At 41.5% G+C, this 20076-nt stretch overlaps 1 protein-coding gene across 1 annotated transcript in view; it reads left to right on the forward strand.

The window, feature by feature from the left end:
• The window catches only part of LOC112244986 (beta-catenin-like protein 1), a 40951-nt gene that overhangs the window by 15906 nt on the left and 4969 nt on the right, over positions 1–20076 (forward strand). The window contains exons 12-14 of the mRNA XM_024412908.2: positions 11443–11540; positions 11932–12012; positions 19845–19982. Coding sequence (XP_024268676.1) covers positions 11443–11540; positions 11932–12012; positions 19845–19982 — 317 coding nt within the window. The remainder of the gene's footprint in view (positions 1–11442; positions 11541–11931; positions 12013–19844; positions 19983–20076) is intronic.

The raw sequence follows: 20076 nt of genomic DNA on the forward strand, positions 1-20076 counted from the left end.
TCCTTTACAATTTTAGGGGATAAGTCAAGTGATAACGAGACATAAACCGATCTGGATAACCCTTCAGCTTTGGAGAATAAAACCCAACTGTACAACGAAATATCTCTCATCAACCAGAGGTTCAATTTCTTCTTTGTTTTCTCAATAATGGGGTTAAAGTTCAATTCACTCCTTTGTTTTTCATCCTTGCATATAACAATTCCAAGATGAGTAACCTTATCTTTAATTGGGATACCATATACTTCCTGTAAAACACAATCCTTGAGTGGAAATAAGACTGACTTACTGATATTCATTTTCAAAACCGAAACTAAGGAAAGGTCTTCAATACAGAAAACTGCTTTAGAAACCTCATTCCTGTCTCTTAAAAATATGGTGGTATCATCAGCCTTCAAGGAGCGCATTTGATGTTCCTCAATCACGAGTAATTTGTGTTCAGTCTGCATGGTCAATGCAACAATGTTGATGACAACAATGCTATTTTCACTTTGCTTCTTAATATAAATCCATTAGCGTTCTATAATGACACTTCGTTTCTGCTTCTTACATCAGCAAACAGTTTGTCTTTCATTAGCAAGTTGCCCTAAATCTTGTGAGATGCTAATTGTTAGCCACTAATAGCTAGCTAGCAAATAAATGTAATGGGTAAGAGCAAACGTAGCTAGCTAATATAGCTTGATAATACCAGTGATGGTATAGACTTAAATCAGCATGTTTGTGCAACAGTATCATCAAAGAGGAATATGCAAAGCAAGAATATGTTTGCTACATGAAGTAGCTAAGAGAAAACAACATGCAATGTAGCCAAAGCTTATAGGGTCCCCTAGGAAACACATACCAACACTTTAGTTCCTAACCTGTCACAATAACTCCTCCCTGGCATTTTAATTTGTTGTCATCTCAAACAACACTCTATTCAAAGTGCCCACCATTATATTCTAACTATATAATAGTCATTATATATCCATGATTCCAACAGTTTTGCTCAGATTTGCGAGTCAAATCGCAATCGCAACATTTGGTCAAGAATAAGTCCATGTACTACTTGTTGTTTTTTTGGTATCTGTACTTTACTATTTATTTATTTTTTGACCACTTTTACTTCACTACATTTCCGAAAGAAAATACTGTACTTTTTATTATAATAATAATAATTTATTATTTATTGCCTCTGATCTGGAGGACTCACTAAACACAATTGCTTGGTTTGTAAATTATGTCTGAGTGTTGGAGTGTGCCCCTGGCTATCTGTAAATTAAAAAAAAACAAGAAAATGGTGCCATCTGGTTTGCTTAATATAAGGAATTTGAAATGATTTATACTTTTAATACTTTAGTATATTTAAAACCAAATACTTTTAGACTTTTACTCAAGTCCTATTTTACTGGGTGACTTTCATGTTTACTTGAGTAATTTTCTATTAACGTATCTTTACTTTTACTCAAGTATGACAATTGGATACTTTTTCCACCACTGCAATTGAGTGCAGGAAATGCAGAAATGATTTAAAGTGTTGAAATTTGAATTGAACAGTATAAAACCATCAGAATTGAGAAAGACTCATTAAAATCACTCAATGTATGTTTTGCCACCCTAGGATCACTCACTACTCATAAAGCAAATGTAGAACTTGTATTTTTCAAAAACTAAAAATACCGTCATACCGTCTAACTTTTTAAACCCCGTGATTTGGTGCATTGGCCATATCGCCCAGCCCTAATCACTAAACTGAAGTGTAAAAGGCCTCCAATTTTTTTTAAATGGACTGGATCTTTATATATACCACTTGGATCATGTTTCAGGAATAATGAAATCAGACCTTGTTGCGTGTCCAATAATCTACCGTTTATATAGGAGGGGTTAAAACATGCTAATAATGGTCCTCTTGAGTATATAAAAAAAAGTGTTGTATACGGGTATGCCATCCAGCCGTGGAGTTTTCCTGGACTTAAAGGCTTTAATTGCATCAAGAAGTTCCTCCTCTGTAATTTGCCCTTCACATGAGTCTTTTTGTATAGATGCTAATTTTACATTATTAATAGTAAAAAAATCCATACAATTAGCTTCGGTTAGTGGAGAAGGAGGCGACTGAAAAGAAAACATATTCTTAAAGTACTTCCTCTTTCGGTGAATCATGAGTGACTCCCTTAATTTGTAACAAGGTTCAATACATGTTTGGTAGCATTTCTATGTTGAAGATTGAAAAATAATTTGGTGCATTTTCCCCCATATTCCATCCACTTTGCTTTATTTTTATAATATATTACACTGGATCTTTCTTGATAAGTTCCACCATTTATTTTAGTTTTTCCTCCAACTTATTCTGTGCCTTTATGGTACAGTGTTTATTGCTATCTATCTGTACTGTTAGTCCTTCAATTTAATATGGACTATTTTGCCCTAAGTTGCTTTTGTTTTATAGATGAGTACTGAATTGCAAGACCCCTAAATTTTAACATTTTAAAAGTGTCCCATACAATAAGGGGATCTGCTGTACCTATGTTATGTCGGAAAAAGTCAGTTATAAATTATTCTGTCCTAGTTAAAAACAAGTTCATCCAGTATGCTTTGATTCAATTTCCAATTGTCGAATATATATATATATATATATATATATATATATATACTGCTCAAAAAAATAAAGGGAACACTAAAATAACACATCCTAGATCTGAATGAATGAAATATTCTTATTAAATACTTTTTTCTTTACATAGTTGAATGTGCTGACAACAAAATCACACAAATTATCAATGGAAATCAAACTTATCAACCCATGGAGGTCTTGATTTGGAGTCACACTCAAAATTAAGGTGGAAAACCACACTACAGGCTGATCCAACTTTGATGTAATGTCCTTAAAAGAAGTCAAAATGAGGCTCAGTAGTGTGTGTGGCCTCCACGTGCCTGTATGACCTCCCTACAACACCTGGGCATGCTCCTGATGAGGTGGCGGATGGTCTCCTGAGGGATCTCCTCCCAGGCCTGGACTAAAGCATCTGTCAAGCATGGACAGTCTGTGGTGCAACGTGGTGTTGGTGGATGGAGCGAGACATGATGTCCCAGATGTGCTCAATTGGATTCAGATCTGGGGAACGGGCGGGCCAGTCCATAGCATCAATGCCTTCCTCTTGCAGGAACTGCTGACACACTCCAGCCACATGAGGTCTAGCATTGTCTTGCATTAGGAGGAACCCAGGGCCAACCGCACCAGCATATGGTCTCACAGGGGTTCTGAGGATTTCATCTCGGTACCTAATGGCAGTCAGACAACCTCTGGCGAGCACATGGAGGGCTGTGCGGCCCCTCAAATGTCACCCCGCACCATGACTGACCCACCGCCAAACTGGTCATGCTGGAGGATGTTGCAGGCAGCAGAACGTTCTCCACGGCGTCTCCAGACTCTGTCACGTGCTCAGTGTGAACCTGCTTTCATCTGTGAAGAGCACAGGGCGCCAGTGGCGATTTGCCAATCTTGGTGTTCTCTGGCAAATGCCAAACGTCCTGCACGGTGTTGGGTGGTAAGCACAACCCCCACCTGTGGACGTCGGGCCCTCATACCACCCTCATGGAGTCTGTTTCTGACCATTTGAGCAGACACATGCACATTAGGTCATCTTGCAGGGCTCTGGCAGTGCTCCTCCTTGCACAAAGGCAGAGGTAGCGGTCCTGCTGCTGGGTTGTTGCCCTCCTACGGCCTCCTCCACGTCTCCTGATGTACTGGCCTGTCTCTAGGTAGCGCCTCCATGCTCTGGACGCTACACTGACAGACACAGCAAACCTTCTTGCCACAGCTCGCATTGATGTGCCATCCTGGATGAGCTGCACTACCTGAGCCACTTGTGTGGGTTGTAGACTCCGTCTCATGCTACCACTAGAGTGAAGCACCGCCAGCATTCAAAAGTGACCAAAACATCAGCCAGGAAGCATAGGAACTGAGAAGTGGTCTGTGGTTCCACCTGCAGAACCACTCCTTTATTGGGGGTGTCTTGCTAATTGCCTATATTTTCCACCTGTTGTCTATTTCATTTGCACAACAGCATGTTAAATTTATTGTCAATCAGTGTTGCTACCTAAGTGGACAGTTTGATTTCACAGAAGTGTGATTGACTTGGAGTTACATTGTGTTGTTTAAGTGTTCCATTTATTTTTATATATATATATATATATATATATATATATATATATGAGAGATAGAGAGAGAGATATATATATATATAGAGAGAGATATAGATAGATTCCAATTATGTGATGGTCTGACGGCATTCTGTCCCCTTTCAACACTTTTTAAACTTTTGGTGCCAGAGATAATGATATAAGGTAATCAAGACTACTGGCTTGATTAAGCCTCCACCATTTATATCTCACTAGGTCAGGGTATTTAAGCCTCCATATATCCACTAATTCCAATATATCCATGACATTCATGATTGGGGATGATCGTTTGTATTTTGATTTCTTTACGGTCCATAGAGGTATTTAAAACCGTATTAAAATCTCCCACCATAATAATAGTCTAGTGTTGCTTGTAGAGTTGATCAATACTTATATATATTTTCAAGGAAGCTTGAATCATCATTATTTGGACTATATAAGTTAATAAGCCATATCTGTTTATGGTCCAAAACATTTCAAATCATCCATTTTCCTTGAGGATCTGTTTGGACAATTTGCACATTTGGATCAAAATTACTGTTAATTAATATCATCACCCCTTTTGAATTTCTTTGCCCCCCACCCCCCAGACACCTGTCCACAACCTCAAACAGTCACACTCCAAACTCCACTATGGCCAAGACCAAAGAGCTGTCATAGGACACCAGAAACAAAATTGTAGACCTGCACCAGGCTGGGAAGACTGAATCTGCAATAGGTAAGCAGCTTGGTTTGAAGAAATCAACTGTGGGAGCAATTATTAGGAAATGGAAGACATACAAGACCACTGATAATCTCCCTCGATCTGGGGCTCCACGCAAGATCTCACCCCGTGGGGTTAAAATGATCACAAGAACGGTGAGCAAAAATCCCAGAACCACACGGGGGGACCTAGTGAATGACCTGCAGAGAGCTGGGACCAAAGTAACAAAGCCTACCATCAGTAACACACTACGCCGCCAGGGACTCAAATCCTGCAGTGCCAGACGTGTCCCCCTGCTTAAGCCAGTACATGTCCAGGCCCGTCTGAAGTTTGCTAGAGAGCATTTGTATGATCCAGAAGAAGATTGGGAGAATATCATATGGTCAGATGAAACCAAAATATAACTTTTTGGTAAAAACTCAAGTCGTTGCGTTTGGAGGACAAAGAATGCTGAGTTGCATCCAAAGAACACCATACCTACTGTGAAGTATGGGGGTGGAAACATCATGCTTTGGGGCTGTTTTTCTGCAAAGAGACCAGGACGACTGATCCGTGTAAAGGAAAGAATGAATGGGGCCATGTATCGTGAGATTTTGAGTGAAAACCTCCTTCCATCAGCAAGGGCATTGAAGATGAAACGTGGCTGGGTCTTTCAGCATGACAATGATCCCAAACACACCGCCCGGGCAACGAAGGAGTGGCTTCGTAAGAAGCATTTCAAGGTCCTGGAGTGGCCTAGCCAGTCTCCAGATCTCAACCCCATAGAAAGTCTTTGGAGGGGGTTGAAAGTCCGTGTTGCCCAGCAACAGACCCAAAACATCACTGCTCTAGAGGAGATCTGCATGGAGGAATGGGCCAAAATACCAGCAACAGTGTGTGAAAACCTTGTGAAGACTTACAGAAAACGTTTGACCTCTGTCATTGCCAACAAAGGGTATATAACAATGTATTGAGATCAACTTTTGTTATTGACCAAATACTATATTACTATATTTTCCACCATAATTTGCAAATAAATTAATTAAAAATCCTACAATGTGATTTTCTGGATTTTTTTTCTTCTCATTTTGTCTGTCATAGTTGAAGTGTACCTATGATGAAAATTACAGGCCTCTCTTATCTTTTTAAGTGGGACAACTTGCACAATTGGTGGCTGACTAAATACTTTTTTTGCCCCACTGTATATATATATTTTTAATCCTGTTTATCTTTTTATCCCCCCATAATTAGTTTTCACATTTGTAATAATGTAGGCAGTTTATGCAAAGGATATTTACCTCTCGCTATTAACAAAATTACATTATGGCAAGCAATTATTATGTTCGCAAAAGATTATTGTGATTCATCCTATATTGTCCCTAACATTTTTTACTCCCTCGCAACAGTTGTGGGATACACACTCCACCCCTTTCCCCCACAACAACCATATACTCAGATTCTCAGCAGTTGCACCATCCCAGAACCCAAGGTACAAGGTCGTCAAGGATCTCAATAGCAGCATTGAGAATTTCCTGGTATATTATGCTCTCCCATCAGGGGGCCATGGCTTTGCAGGACCACCCCTGCCAGACAGGCTCAGAACCTTGAGGGGGCGCTGCTGCTCTGGAAGTTCTCTGATAGTATTTCTGATTGGCTTAACGCACCACCACCTGTCGAGCTTCTCAAAGTAATGTTTTCTTCGTCTCAAACATCAAGCAAATTTAAGTCTTTTTTTACATCCATTGAAAATTACAATAGTTCCTCAATGTATTTAAAAAACCTTTCCAGCTCTCTCCCTTTTGATAATCACTCAGCGTGAAAGAGAAAAATGTCATACTCTGATCCAGTGAAAACACCATAAAATAGGCTTTTTAGCAGTGCTCGACTAGGATTTAAATAGAGTCCGGTACTCAATTTGGGGGCTCGTACTGTTTATATTTAGGTGCAGGAGTGCCACAATACTTTTGAGCTAATATTCTACACGAGGAACAAGGGGCTCAAGCTGTAGAACATTTGAGGTGCAGGTACTCAGTTCTGGTGAACTCCTGCCCAAGTCAAGCACTGCTTTTTATCCCTTTTGCAAATAGCCAACAGCTGTGTCTGTCCGGAGCTCACTGGTGCAGGAAACTCTGAGGGCCTAGAATATTTAATACAATATTGCAAGTTCGCTAGCTCTAGCTTCTGGCCTGACCCAAGTTAATAGTTGATACAATGTTTCAAGTTCGTTGCAGACAGGCCATGTGTAGACAATGTGATTCATAGGAAATACGCTGCAATGCTTTTATTTGTTGGCTTTGTGGGCTGTTTTTACGTAGTTTGCAATAAAAGTAACTTTAGGTTGGTATCATTTTCATTTAGATTTGGATAGAATTTTCATTAACCACATGACAATGAGTTTGCGATATGAAGATGTTATTGTAAATTAAATTAAACTTTCATGAAAATGTGCATATGAAAACCGTAACTGGTGCGCTGATCAGTAGAAATGGTAAGATAAATTGGCATTCCACATGAGAAAGGTTGTTGACTCCTCATGTAGCCTATTACTGGCAACTTCAGGAGAGTAATAGCAGAATCTGAGAACGGTTTGGTCAGGTTAAGTTTTTTTAAAAATTTTGGTTATCTAGATCTCTGAAACCATCTTGATGCATCAAACTGTAAGATTAAAGCATCAGACAAGCTCAATGCATATAGTTGATTTGATTAATGTCTCTATATATATGTATATGAGAGACATTTTAATCAAATCAACTATATGCATTGAGCTTGTATACATGCATATATATATATGACATTTAAACCAAATATTTATGCATATATATATATATATATATATATATATATATATAAACATGTAATTAAAAAAAAGGCAATCGATTGGTCGAAAGAACAGATGACTTTCGGTCTACCAACATTTTTTCTTAGACTGGGACAGCGCTAAAACAAAATTGTTTACACAATTTGAGAGAAATAAGCTTTTTGTGCATATGGAACATTTCTGGGATTTTTTATTTCAGCACATGAAACACTTTACATCTTGCGTTTATATTTTTGTTCAGTGTAGTATTTGTTCTGGTTTTCATGCAGATGAGATTTTCAACAGATGTTGATGATGGTAATACAGTAAGTAGTAGCATGTGTAACAGCATAGCTTCCTTCCCTCTCCTCGCCCCTACCTGGGTTCGAACCAGGGACCCTCTGCACACATCAACAACTGCCTCCCACGAAGCATCGTTACCCATCGCTCCACAAGAGTCGTGGCCCTTGCAGAGCAAGAGGAAGAACTACTTCAAGGTCTCAGAGCGAGTGACGTCACCAATCGAAACGCTATTAGTGCGCACTCCTCTAACTAGCTAGCCATTTCACATCGGTTACACATGGACCATTTTTTGTCAAATTGGGTCACCTGGTTGTGGTTCCATTAGACTGGAACAGAAAGTTTCTAGTGCTGATGACTATGATCACCACTATAGACTGAGAATGTTCACAGGCGCTACCCTAGCTCTCCCAGAGACGGGTATTATTTCTTCATGAATGTTTTTCACTTGTCCCCCACTCTGTGCTGCAGTGGCTGTGATTACGGGAAGCGTTGTTTTCTCACTCTCTGCTGCTGCTGACTTATGGAAGAGGGGGAACTAGGGATTGTGGTAGAGGGAGCAGGGTGGTGGCATAGCCTATGTGTTGTCTAAGCTCATGATGAGTTCTACCAGCAATGTGCAACATGCATATCCTCCCATCATTCACCAAGGAGGGGAGGATGCCGTTGAAGCTTGTAAAAGTACACTGCAGCATTGAGCTACTCTCTGAGAAACCGGCAGCATCAACCATGCTGGTCCTCTATCAGTTGGGAGACCTAAGACTAATTTTGCAGTCTATGCTATATCTTATTGTGATGTGCCTTTGATAAGGGTAATAGAGCTGCATCATTTTTCTAGGCCACATCTAATGAACAGTTGGTCAATGCAACCTTCCTGTATTGAGCGAATAGGGTTAAACCGTCGTTATTATGTGTGCCTTTGGTATGTACCGCTCCTGTATTTGATATACCATTCTGTTTTTGCTGATCTTTGTTCTTGGTGGTTTGCTTGTTGTTGGTTGTGTAAAAGCGAGGGTAATGGGGTAATATACTTACATTTTCCGCGCTGGTGCCATCAATCTTGTCAGCCATTTTCTTTACCAGTTGCATGATTCCATTAACACAAATTAATCTGTATTTAAGTGAACTGACAGCCATTTTGTTTGCCTAATGGTTTGTTAGTGAGCACAGGGAGCTGTATTTTACTCACTGATTGAAATGGCATTTATCTGCCTTATGTTTTATAGATTTGTGATAAGGAGAGAATTGGATAAATCATTGACGATACATTTAATCAACCATATTTCACTAATTTAGCACATTCACCTATTCCTACAATGACTACATTGGAGCTTTATCATCTTTGTGACCACATTTAACCAAACATAAAGTTGGACCAATCATGTTGAACCAACCAAGTTTGGGTATAGAAATGACTTTAACAGGAACATGTCTCAACCTCAACCCTTCAAACCAAACAGGTCACACATGGTATTAAATGTGGTATGTAGGCCAACAACCTGCAACAGGCAGCAATTCATAATATTGTGACTGAGATACATACATACATACATGTAATGGAGCCATGATTACTGCACTAAGGTGTTGAAGCTGAAGCCTTCTATCACACTTGGGATGTAATCATCAGGCTGTGGAAAGTCACACTGCAACCATGACCCTGTTGCTAATGGCTTTTCTCATTGAGGGGCTCTGGAGCGTGCCATGGTCTGGTGGCACTTTAATGAGCTAACTCATTCACACACCCTATCCTTTTACCCTCGTAACAGAGATGAGCAGGCCTGGCCTACAGTGAAGCCCAGGGCATAGTCTACTACAGTATGTAAGACAGAATCTATCTCAGAGATGAGCTGCCACTCTCCAGTCCAGTTCATCTCCCACAGCATGCTCCAGCCCAGGGAGAGTTTTAGCAGCGCTCCCAATCCTTCAGCAGAAACACTATTCAGCTTCTAATAATGTCCTAATTTATCCACCACACCCCCACTGTGCCCATGTGACACTGGTCCTCTGGAGGGCAGGTGAGCAAGAGCTGAGACGGCAATTCCTCTCTGTGGTGCTGTTTGATGAACATACTGTTGTTCTGTTTGTGTACTTCCTGAATTAGAAATCCCTCTGATTGTACAGGCTTATCACTGTGACTGTCAAAAGATGGGTTTATAATTAGTAAGAGGATGGCTGATTTTTTTCCTTTGAAATATATTTGTTTGGTCCTGTATACTTGTCTTGCTCAATTATTTGGCTGTTTGTTTTCATAGAAAAGCTATATGTTTCTTCTCATTTCTTGTCAGCATAGTTGAGCCCCTAAAGCTTGAGGTGACGGCAGCTCCTCTCATGCCATCGGTAGTCTAACTCCACCCTCACCAGATGACAAGTGTCTTAATCAGCATCAATCATCGATCTTGAGCAACAAACGCCAGACGCCCCCAAATTTTCTGGAAACCGTGTTCTGTATGTGGAGGGTGCCCTGTAGCGATCAGTAACTTCCCACTGTGGTGTCAAGGTGCTGACTGTAATTGCTACTCGGGTTATGTTGACAAATTAGTGTCCCCGGAAGTTGCATTCCTCTCATTATGTGCACACAGTAGAGGGGCTGTCCACTTGGTGACATTACAATGGTAGTTAACTCTCATAATGAACACAAACAGTAAATGATAACACTAATGAATAGAGGTGTGAGCTTGCTTTGTGTGGCACTTATCTCTCTTCAAAATGTGTTTAATGAATGGCACATGGAAGAGCAGTATTGGGCACCTTGCTGAAGACAAGTTTTAACATCAAGAATCAAGTCTTTTGCTTGTTGCTTAGCAACTTCCAAGATGAGTTGAACTTAAAAATTGACCTCTAATTAATACCAACATGTGACTGTTATTACTCCATATTTTCTTTATTTATTATTTAGTCAGATTTAGCCCTAAATGTCAGATGCAAGTTTAAGCTATAACAACATGGATGTGTCTCTGGGGTAAATGTTCTGTGATGCGTGTATTAGGTTAACAAGAGTAGTTCTAGGACCAACTGCCTCTTTGTTAGTCATTTTGTCTGTTAACCAGATGTTTTGGAGCCCAAGCTCATTAAATGGCCACACACCCTCTACAGAAGGCTTTTTTATCACCACCAGAAATTCAATTCGATGACAAGAATAACAGTTGTGGAGCATTACAGCCTTTTAATGGAAATATATTTTTACTTGTCATAACTTTTTAAAATGTTTTCCCTGTTACTATTCTCCATGCTTTGCTCTGCAGAGAATTAGCAAATTATCAGTTGTAATCATATTTTTCCATTCCTGCCACTGTTAGGCGATAACCTGATCTTGGAATATACGTTTTTACAATAGTCTATTACTCCTATGAATTCTGAAAATGCATAATATGTTCACATACAGTATAATATTGGCTCCCAGCACTGTGGGTTCAGTAACACTAGGCTACTTCTAACCCCCCATGAAGATGAAGCTGAGCTACCTTGATGAAGCCTCAGTGGCACTGATATTGTTCTCCTCCCTTTGCAGAACACGTGTGTTCCATCATATCTTCCTGCCTGCGGAACCTGAAAGCCCAGCAGAGGACGAGGCTCCTTAGCAAGTTCACTGAGAACGACTGTGAGAAGGTGAGCTCTTCACTGATCCACCACTGTTGGCAGATCATTTTCACAGCAATATTTCTTAAAAAGCAAATCAGGAAAAATCAGGTTTTACCTATTCACTTCCCTGATAGAGATCCCCTTGTACAGGTGTGAGTATGTATTGATCAGCCTGTGACTGGTCACTGTTAATGACTAAAATATTGATTCTGTGGTGGAAAGAGTTATTAACTTCACCACCAGTGATAGAGACAACAGTCTCTCTGCTACTTGAGTGGTGCTACAGACACACATACACGGTTATAGACATACTACATGCTAGCCTCTGGCTGTCTGAATCCTATTTTCTCCCTCCATGGGGTTTTGTATGCATAGCGCCTTGCATTGGTGTCTGATGTCTTCTCCCTCTGTCCTACAGGTTGATAGACTGATGGAGCTGCATTTTAAGTACCTGGAAGCTGTTCAGTTGGCAGACAAGAGGATAGAAGGAGAGAAACACGTAGGAGTCCTACACCTCCCCCTGCTATCAACAGCTTGCATTCTAACCTTGACTGGCAATATCTCTGAAACAAGAGCAGCTCCAAGTGTCTAGATAAGAAGTCCTTTTAGAGAGGCTTGTAATTGTCACAACTTCAGGACTAGAGGCTAGATTGGAGAGGGGCTGGAATCCTTGATTCAAATCTAGTGCCTTAAGTCATTGTCTACATTAAGAAGCTCTCCACCTCCTACTGCATGGACCCACTCAGAATATGCTGCGGTGTGAGTGGGTGATGTCTCTTTGTTGTTGCTAGAATCCCTCTCCATTGTTACGGACAGAGATTGCCAATAAGATCCGATCAGCCTCAGCTAAACAAGGCAGTGTTTCAGTTTGATGCCCCGTGGTCCTAGAGAATGTGTGAGGTCCAGATTAGTCTGTAGGCTGTGCTCACTCAGACAGGTGGAAGGAGCGAGATAAGAGATGAGGAGTCTCTTCTCCAGCAGGAGAGAGAGAGAGGGCAGGAGAAGGTAGTAGAGTTTTAAGAGAGAGATGGCTTTCAGATTCATATCTGATGAGAGATTAATTCTTTGCAAAAAAAGCGGGACAGCTTGACACGGCTTGACATTCATTTGAGGCCAAGTATAACCAAGTAATAACCAAAGAGCCGATTTTCTGTCTTCACTATCTTGATGCACATGGATACCCCTATTTCATTGTTCAAATGTTTAGTTATAGGTTGAAGAAACTGGTAACAATTTCTTTGAGTATCTTGTTTCAGTCCTGGCTAGGATGTTGTCTTGTACGCTACATGACTACAAGTATGTGGACACCTGCTTGTCAAACATCCTCTCATTCCAAAATCATTGGCATTAATGGAGTTGGTCACGGAGTGGAGTTGGTCTTGCCTTTGCTGCTATAACAGCCTCCACTCCTCTAGAAAGGCTTTCCAATAGAGATTGGAACATTTCTGTGGGGACTTGCTTCCATTCAGCCATGAGCATTAGTGAGGTCGGGCACTGATGTTGGCTGATTAGGCCTGGCTCGCAGTCAGCATTCTAATTCATCCCCAAGGTGTTCAATGGGGTTGAGGTCAGGGCTCTGTGCAGGCCAGTCAAGTTCTCCCACACTGATCTCGACAAACCAATTCTGTATGGACCTCGCTTTGTGCATGGGGGCATTGTCATGCTGAAACAGGAAAGGGCCTTCCCCAAACTGTTGCCAGAAAGTTGGAAGCACACCATTATTCCTCCTCCAAACTTTACAGTTTGCACTATTCATTGGGACAGGTGCGTTCTCCTGGCATCCGCCAAACCCAGATTCGTCCATCGGACTGCCAGATGGTGAAGCGTGATTCATCACTCCAGAGAACGCCTTTCCACTCTTCCAGAGTCCAATGGTGGCGAGCTTTACACCACTCCAGCCGACGCTTGGCATTGCGCATGGTGATCTTAGGCTTGTGTGCGGCTGCTCATCCATGGAAACCCATTTCATGAAGCTCCCGACAGTTACTGTTCTAACGCTGCTTTCAGGTACAGTTTGGAACTCGTAGTGAGCTGTTGCTTCAGTACTCGGCTGTCCCGTTCGGCCTACCAAATTGCGGCTGAGCCGTTGTTGCTCCTAGACGTTTCCACTCCACAATAACAGCACTTACAGTTGACCGGGGCAGCTTGAGCAGGGCCGAAATTTGATGAACTGATTTGTTGGAAAAGTGGCATCCTATGACAGTGCCACGTTGAAAGTCTCTGAGATCTTCAGTATGGCCATTCTACTGCCAATATTTGTCTATGGAGATTGCATGACTGTGTGCTCGATTTATACACCTGTCAGCTACGGGTATGGCTGCAATAGCCCAATCCACTAATTTGAAGGGGTGTCCACATACATTTGTATATTTGGTGTATCTGTAAAGATGACATTTCCTGCTGTATCCTGATCTCCCTCCTCCACTTTGTTTGTTTTGTACAACTTGCTGCCATCAGCAGTTCTGTTTTTATCACTCCACTTTCGTTAGGATGTTATTTTGGGGTGGTAAGCTAAATCTTTTCCTCTCTGCAACATATTATGAGCAGATATTCCACAGGAGTATACTTCTCAGCATCTGAGGACTGGATTTAATAAGCTCCTTGTTCCGCCGGGCTCGCTTTTTCTTGGTGGTGGGAATAGTAAGGATGCTATTTGAGAGCGATTTAAAACTAGAGTCCCTAATTCAAACAATAACAAAGTTGACACCCCGCCTCTGTTTTGGCAAAAACCTGAAGGATGGAATCTGGAGAAATGTGACCACTCTTAAATTTATAGACCGAGCTATGGATGCAATGGCTGACCGTCCATGCTATCAAAATTATAGTTTTAACCATGTTTTACAGCTATACAGCGTTTGTTTACATTAACATTGTTTTTAATATTTTGGGTTCTGATGGGGTATTGCAGTTGAATGAGGCACTTTAAGTTCTATTCTTCAAGAATCAATTGGTTAACTTTGAGTGTACAAAACATTGGGAACACCTTCCTACTATTGAGTTGCTACCCCCCCCCTCCTTTGGGTGGTGGACCAGTCTTAATACACACGGGAAACTGTTGAGCGTGAAAAACCCAGCAGCATTGCAGTTCTTGACACTCAAACTGGTGTGCCTGGCACCTATTACCATACCCTGTTCATAGGCACTTTAAATCTTTTGTCCATTCATCCTCTGAATGGCACACATTCACAATCCGTGTCTCAAGGCTTAAAAATCCTTCTTTAACCTGTCTCCTTGTCTTCATCTACACTGATTTGAAGTGGATTTAACAAGTGATGTCAAAAAGGGATCATAGTTTTCACCAGGATTTACCTGGTCAATCTGTCATGCATAGAGCAAAATTCCTTAGTGCGGTATTGAGAACCCAGAAAGGTCTGTCTGTTTGCAACAAATGAAACTCATCTCATCTTCTATTTAATGGTTGTGTTAAGAAAGGCACTGTGAATTGGAATTAGTCCCCACGTTGTCGTCCGCCCCCCTCTCTCTCATGTCTTATTGCAAGGCAGGTAGGCAGAGGGAGGCAGATAGAAAGTGCTAAGTTGCTGTGCAATTGATTGGCTCTGACAAGTAATTACTGCTGCAGCCCAGGGTTTCTGTTAGCCAGTAATAGCTAGCTTTTGGCTGTTTTTTTATTTATTAGAAAAGCCAATAAATAAAATAGGCGCAGGCCAATTGTCCTGGAGTTGAAGAAAAAAATCCTCTTTCGAAATAATGCTTTTTATCCTCTTCATTGATGGAAATACCAGTGGATGGAAATACATTTGACTGGTCATGCTAATCGGTCCATAGGTTAATTTAGTGTAATTTAATTGGCGTGTGTGTACAGTATATTTTGTTCAGTATCTCAATCACACGCGTACAACATACAGATACGGAACCTTTTGAGCGGAAAATCTGTCAGACAGCGCGAGAGCTGCTGCTACAGCATCTCAAACAGTAAATGCATAGACGACAGAAGGCAGGCTTCATCAGCATCTCAAACAGCAAATGCGTAGGCAACAGAAGGCAGGCTTCATCAGCATCTCACACAGCAAATGCGTAGGCAACAGAAGGCAGGCTTCATCAGCATCTCAAACAGCAAATGCGTAGGCAACAGAAGGCAGGCTTCATCAGCATCTCAAACAGCAAATGCGTAGGCAACAGACAGGCAGGCTTCATCAGGCAGGCTTCATCAGCATCTCAAACAGCAAATGCGTAGGCAACAGAAGGCAGGCTTCATCAGCATCTCACACAGCAAATGCGTAGGCAACAGAAGGCAGGCTTCATCAGCATCTCAAACAGCAAATGCGTAGGCAACAGAAGGCAGGCTTCATCAGCATCTCAAACAGCAAATGCGTTCATCAGCATCTCAAACAGCAAATGCTTAGGCAACAGAAGGCAGGCTTCATCAGCATCTCAAACAGCAAATGCGTAGGCAACAGAAGGCAGGCTTCATCAGCATCTCAAACAGCAAATACGTAGGCAACAGAAGGCAGGCTTCATCAGCATCTCAAACAGCAAATGCGTAGTCAACAGAAGGCAGGCTTCATCAGCGTGTTACACACCACTTTGCAATGAGCTGGAGACAGTATGCATTTTGAAAACATATATTTGTTTGAAACCTGAACGCTTTACTAGATATGATGTGTATCTTACCTTGCTTCAAAGTAGCCTAGCCAAAATCATACCATACAAAATCATATCCGTGGAATTATTTTATATAAACGTTCTTTCATTGTCCAGTAGCCAAAGGCACAATCCTAGTGATATTAGCAGCTCAGGTTAGTTGTTGCATATTAGAACTCCACTCTTTCTAAATATCTAATGGATATTTTCATCCCTGTCACATGAAACCGCTCCTGTGTGCGGTGTGCTTTTGACAATGTGGTTTTCCAGCTAATTGCATTATGGAACAAGCTTTCATGCGTAGCCTACTGCGTTAGGACACTTGCTGTTTCCATGAGACTGACCAGGTGAAAGCTATGATCCCTTATTGGTGTCAATTGTTAAATCCACTTCAGTCCATGTATATGAAGGGGAGGAGGCAGGTTAAAGAAGGATTTTTAAGCCTTGAGACAATTGAGACATGGATTGTGTATGTGTGCCGTTCAGAGGGTGAATATGCAAGGCAAAAGATTGAAGTGCCTATGAATGGGGTATGGTCGTAGGTGCCCGGTGTATCGGTTTGAGTGTGTCAAGAAATGCAACACTTCAGGGTTTTTCACACTCAACATTTTCCTGTGTGTATCTTCAAGAATGGTCTCCCATCCAAAGGACATCCATCCAACTTGACAAAACTGTGGGAAGCATTGGCGTCAACATGGGCCAGCATCCCTGTGGAACGCTTTCGACACCTTGTAGAGTCCATGCCTCGACGAATTCAGGCTGTTCTGTGGGGGTGGAACTCAATATTAGGAACGTGTCCCTAATGTTTTATATACTTAGTGTATAATCTGTCCAAGTGTCTGTTTGGAATAGGCTATTTATTTCTTGAAAAACTGACCAATAGAATAGGTCAAATGTTCAACTATGGGGGATAGTAGATTGAAATAGGATAGTGATGTTGCTGTTCGTCTTGTTGGCTGAGGAAAAGTAAATGTGATCAGTTGTTCTAACATCTTTAAAGTGCACAAGAAGGACCACATTGTTGCATCCTCGACTTGCATATTAATATGAATTAAAATAACCCAAATGTGGTTTCTGTCATTCTGAGCACCGTGGGTGAACGGCATAATTAGGTTACACACGCAATGCTTATAGATCCGGTAAATTTCTCTAATGTCCAATAAATTAGAACGCTGCCGGTCAAATGTCTGGCGACACATTTTCCTAACAGAAACCCTGCTGCAGCCACTGTCAGGTTAGTCAGGTCTCTACTGACTGCAGGCAGGGACCTAGGAGGAGTCGTAACTACCACTAACTCTAGTAGTCAGCCACACTATCCTAATGATCATGCTATGGATGTAGACATGCACACCCTGCACATTCGGCTTGCAAACTACATTCATAACTGGGCGTTTCAATGCTGAAAGGATTTCAAAGGAGAAAGGATTTCAAAGGATCCAGAAATGCAACTTGCTTTCGCCTTCCCCCACCTTGCCTGTAGCCTACCATACCTTTCTTCCAATGTAAGTGTACGTGGTTGGTTTTCAATGCATTGGCTATTTTTGCTCTTCTCTCTCCCTGCTTCCTGTCTTCCTCCCCTGACCTGCTCCTGCCTCATTAAGGGAATGGAGCTGTAGCTCAGACATCCATTACCTCAGCCTCTGTGTGCAGGAGGGCTCTGGCTGTGTGCTGAGGGATTGATGGGAGCTGGGTAGGGATCAGGCCTGGAAAGGTCCTATAGCTCTGACTCATCTCCCAGCCAACTGCTGGTCTTATTGAGCCTTGTGATTGCTTAAAGTGTGTTTGTGTGTGTGTGCGCGTGTGTGTAGACAGCTATGTTTGTGTGTGGGTGGTTGCCTGTATTTCTGGGACTCTATTACCTAGGTTAGATCAAATTAGAGGAAAATGCCATTTGATTTCTGAAAAGCCTAAACCGGGGTTCCCCAACTGGCGATGCAGGCCCGTGACTTTATTTTACAAATCTAAGCAAGATTTAAAATAATTGTTTTAGTCAAATATGATATCTGTTTGGGCTTCTTGCGGTCAATTTGCAGTCTACAAATGTATTTGTAATTATGTTCCGGCCTCCTGACCATCCTCTCCAGAAAGAAATCTAGTTGATGATCCCTGACCTACATGGTCACCTGTGCGATTATCAAAAGGGAAAATCAGCATCTCTCTCCTTCTTAGCATGTTTTTCTCCCTTTACCTCAGCTACTCTTACACAACACAAGTGAAAGGATTCAGTAAGCCCTACAGATGGCTACAGTAAGCTCAAAGGAGGTGCTGACAAGGAAGTCACATTAATTCAGTCTTTGCATCCCACCAGAGGAAAAGCATGGAGCTAGCGTTCGTTCCATTTTGCTGTTGTCATATTAACACCTGCGCCGGAATAGGATGTGGAGAGGGAAAAGAATAAGAATCTGTCCTTATTACTTTCTCCTTGGCAGTCGGTTGTCAGACCTTTATGCCTTTTAATTGAGTCATCCAGGCTTCCTTTGAAAATGTTTTTCTTCACTCCAATAATTTACTGTGTAATGAGGACGGACTAACTGGTATGTGTGCTAGTCCCCTTGTCCCTAGGGTTTGCTATACATTAGCATATACAGCCATTTTTATCCACTGGATCTGATGCAGTAGCAAGCCTGTGTGAGAGGACCGCCTTGGAACAAGCAGCCGTTTTGTTCTGAAAGCTGCACCAGCCTTCTCCCCAGAGGAAAAGTTTTCCTCCATTTTAATGTTTTTTTTAAAGATAGGCCTGCCCATGATTTAAAAAACTATTGTTTTACATCTAAACAGGCTAGAGTTGCTAATTCTTGCAAGTTCCCAAAATAGTTATCTGAATTTATACTGTGAAACAGACTTAAGATATTTTAAGATTAACGTCGTACATTTTTCTAGCGTGAATGTGTCTTGATATGATTTATTTGAATTGATGAAGCCCTTAAATGTTGTAATGCTTTCAAATTCAAACCAACAGACAGACCAGCTTCAGTATTTGAATCTAAATGTCAAGCACACAGTATTACCCTTTGGCTCCTCATTTTGAAGAGCAATTTGTTTTCATCACAAACCCCTTTAAAGGATCCTCTATTTGTTTGCGCATATATAGAGTGTCGATTTCATTTTCCTGTTAGATGCCCTTTGTTCGTCTACTAAAGCACACTTTTGCTGCTGTGTGCATGCCAGAAATATGACTCCCTCTCCAAGGGGTTCTGATGCCAGAATATCCCTTGAAAGGAGATTTAGTCCTGAGGGAGGAGGCCAATGTCCAGCAGTGTGATTATATCCATTAAAGAATGCCGACTGTCATGTTCCCCACCTGGGCTGGAAGCAGGGTAATGGCTAACATGCACATCAGAGTTCTGTTGAAGTTCTTCACTGTCAAGTCGTCATTGTTAGGAGTTAGGCACCACATACTAGAAGCCCCTTCTCAGTCTGTTTCAATGGCTCAGAATGATGATTAATGTGGCCGTCGTGCATTGACAGCCATACATTATTGGCATACGGACCGATTTGTTAAGATTGATAACTATGTAGGTGTGTATGCCAACAGAGCAGATCCTCTAGCCACTTAACTCTTTAATCAATTGATTTGCGGGTTGACATGATCAATAAAGAAATTGAATGTGCAAAGGTTGAGAAACAACACTTGAATGAATGATTCCTTCAATTTTTATCCCTCCCTTTTTGTGTGTGTTTTGTGTGTGTGTGTGTGTGTGTGTGTGTGTGTGTGTGTGTGTGTGACAGGACATGGTTAAACGTGGTGAGATTCTGGATGATGTGATGGAGGATGAGTTCTACCTACGGAGGCTGGATGCTGGACTGTTTGTCCTCCAGCTCCTCTGTTATATCATGGTGGAGATCAGCAACTCTGGGATATCCCAGGTAGGATGTCTGTATGCACAATGTATATGGAGATTCAGCTCCTGCTTCTGGTACCTTCTAGTTATCTTCTTAGCGAAACCTCTGAGTGAAATAG

This window comes from Oncorhynchus tshawytscha, linkage group LG16 (assembly GCF_018296145.1).
Source record: "Oncorhynchus tshawytscha isolate Ot180627B linkage group LG16, Otsh_v2.0, whole genome shotgun sequence".
Classification (NCBI taxonomy): Eukaryota; Metazoa; Chordata; class Actinopteri; order Salmoniformes; family Salmonidae; genus Oncorhynchus; species Oncorhynchus tshawytscha.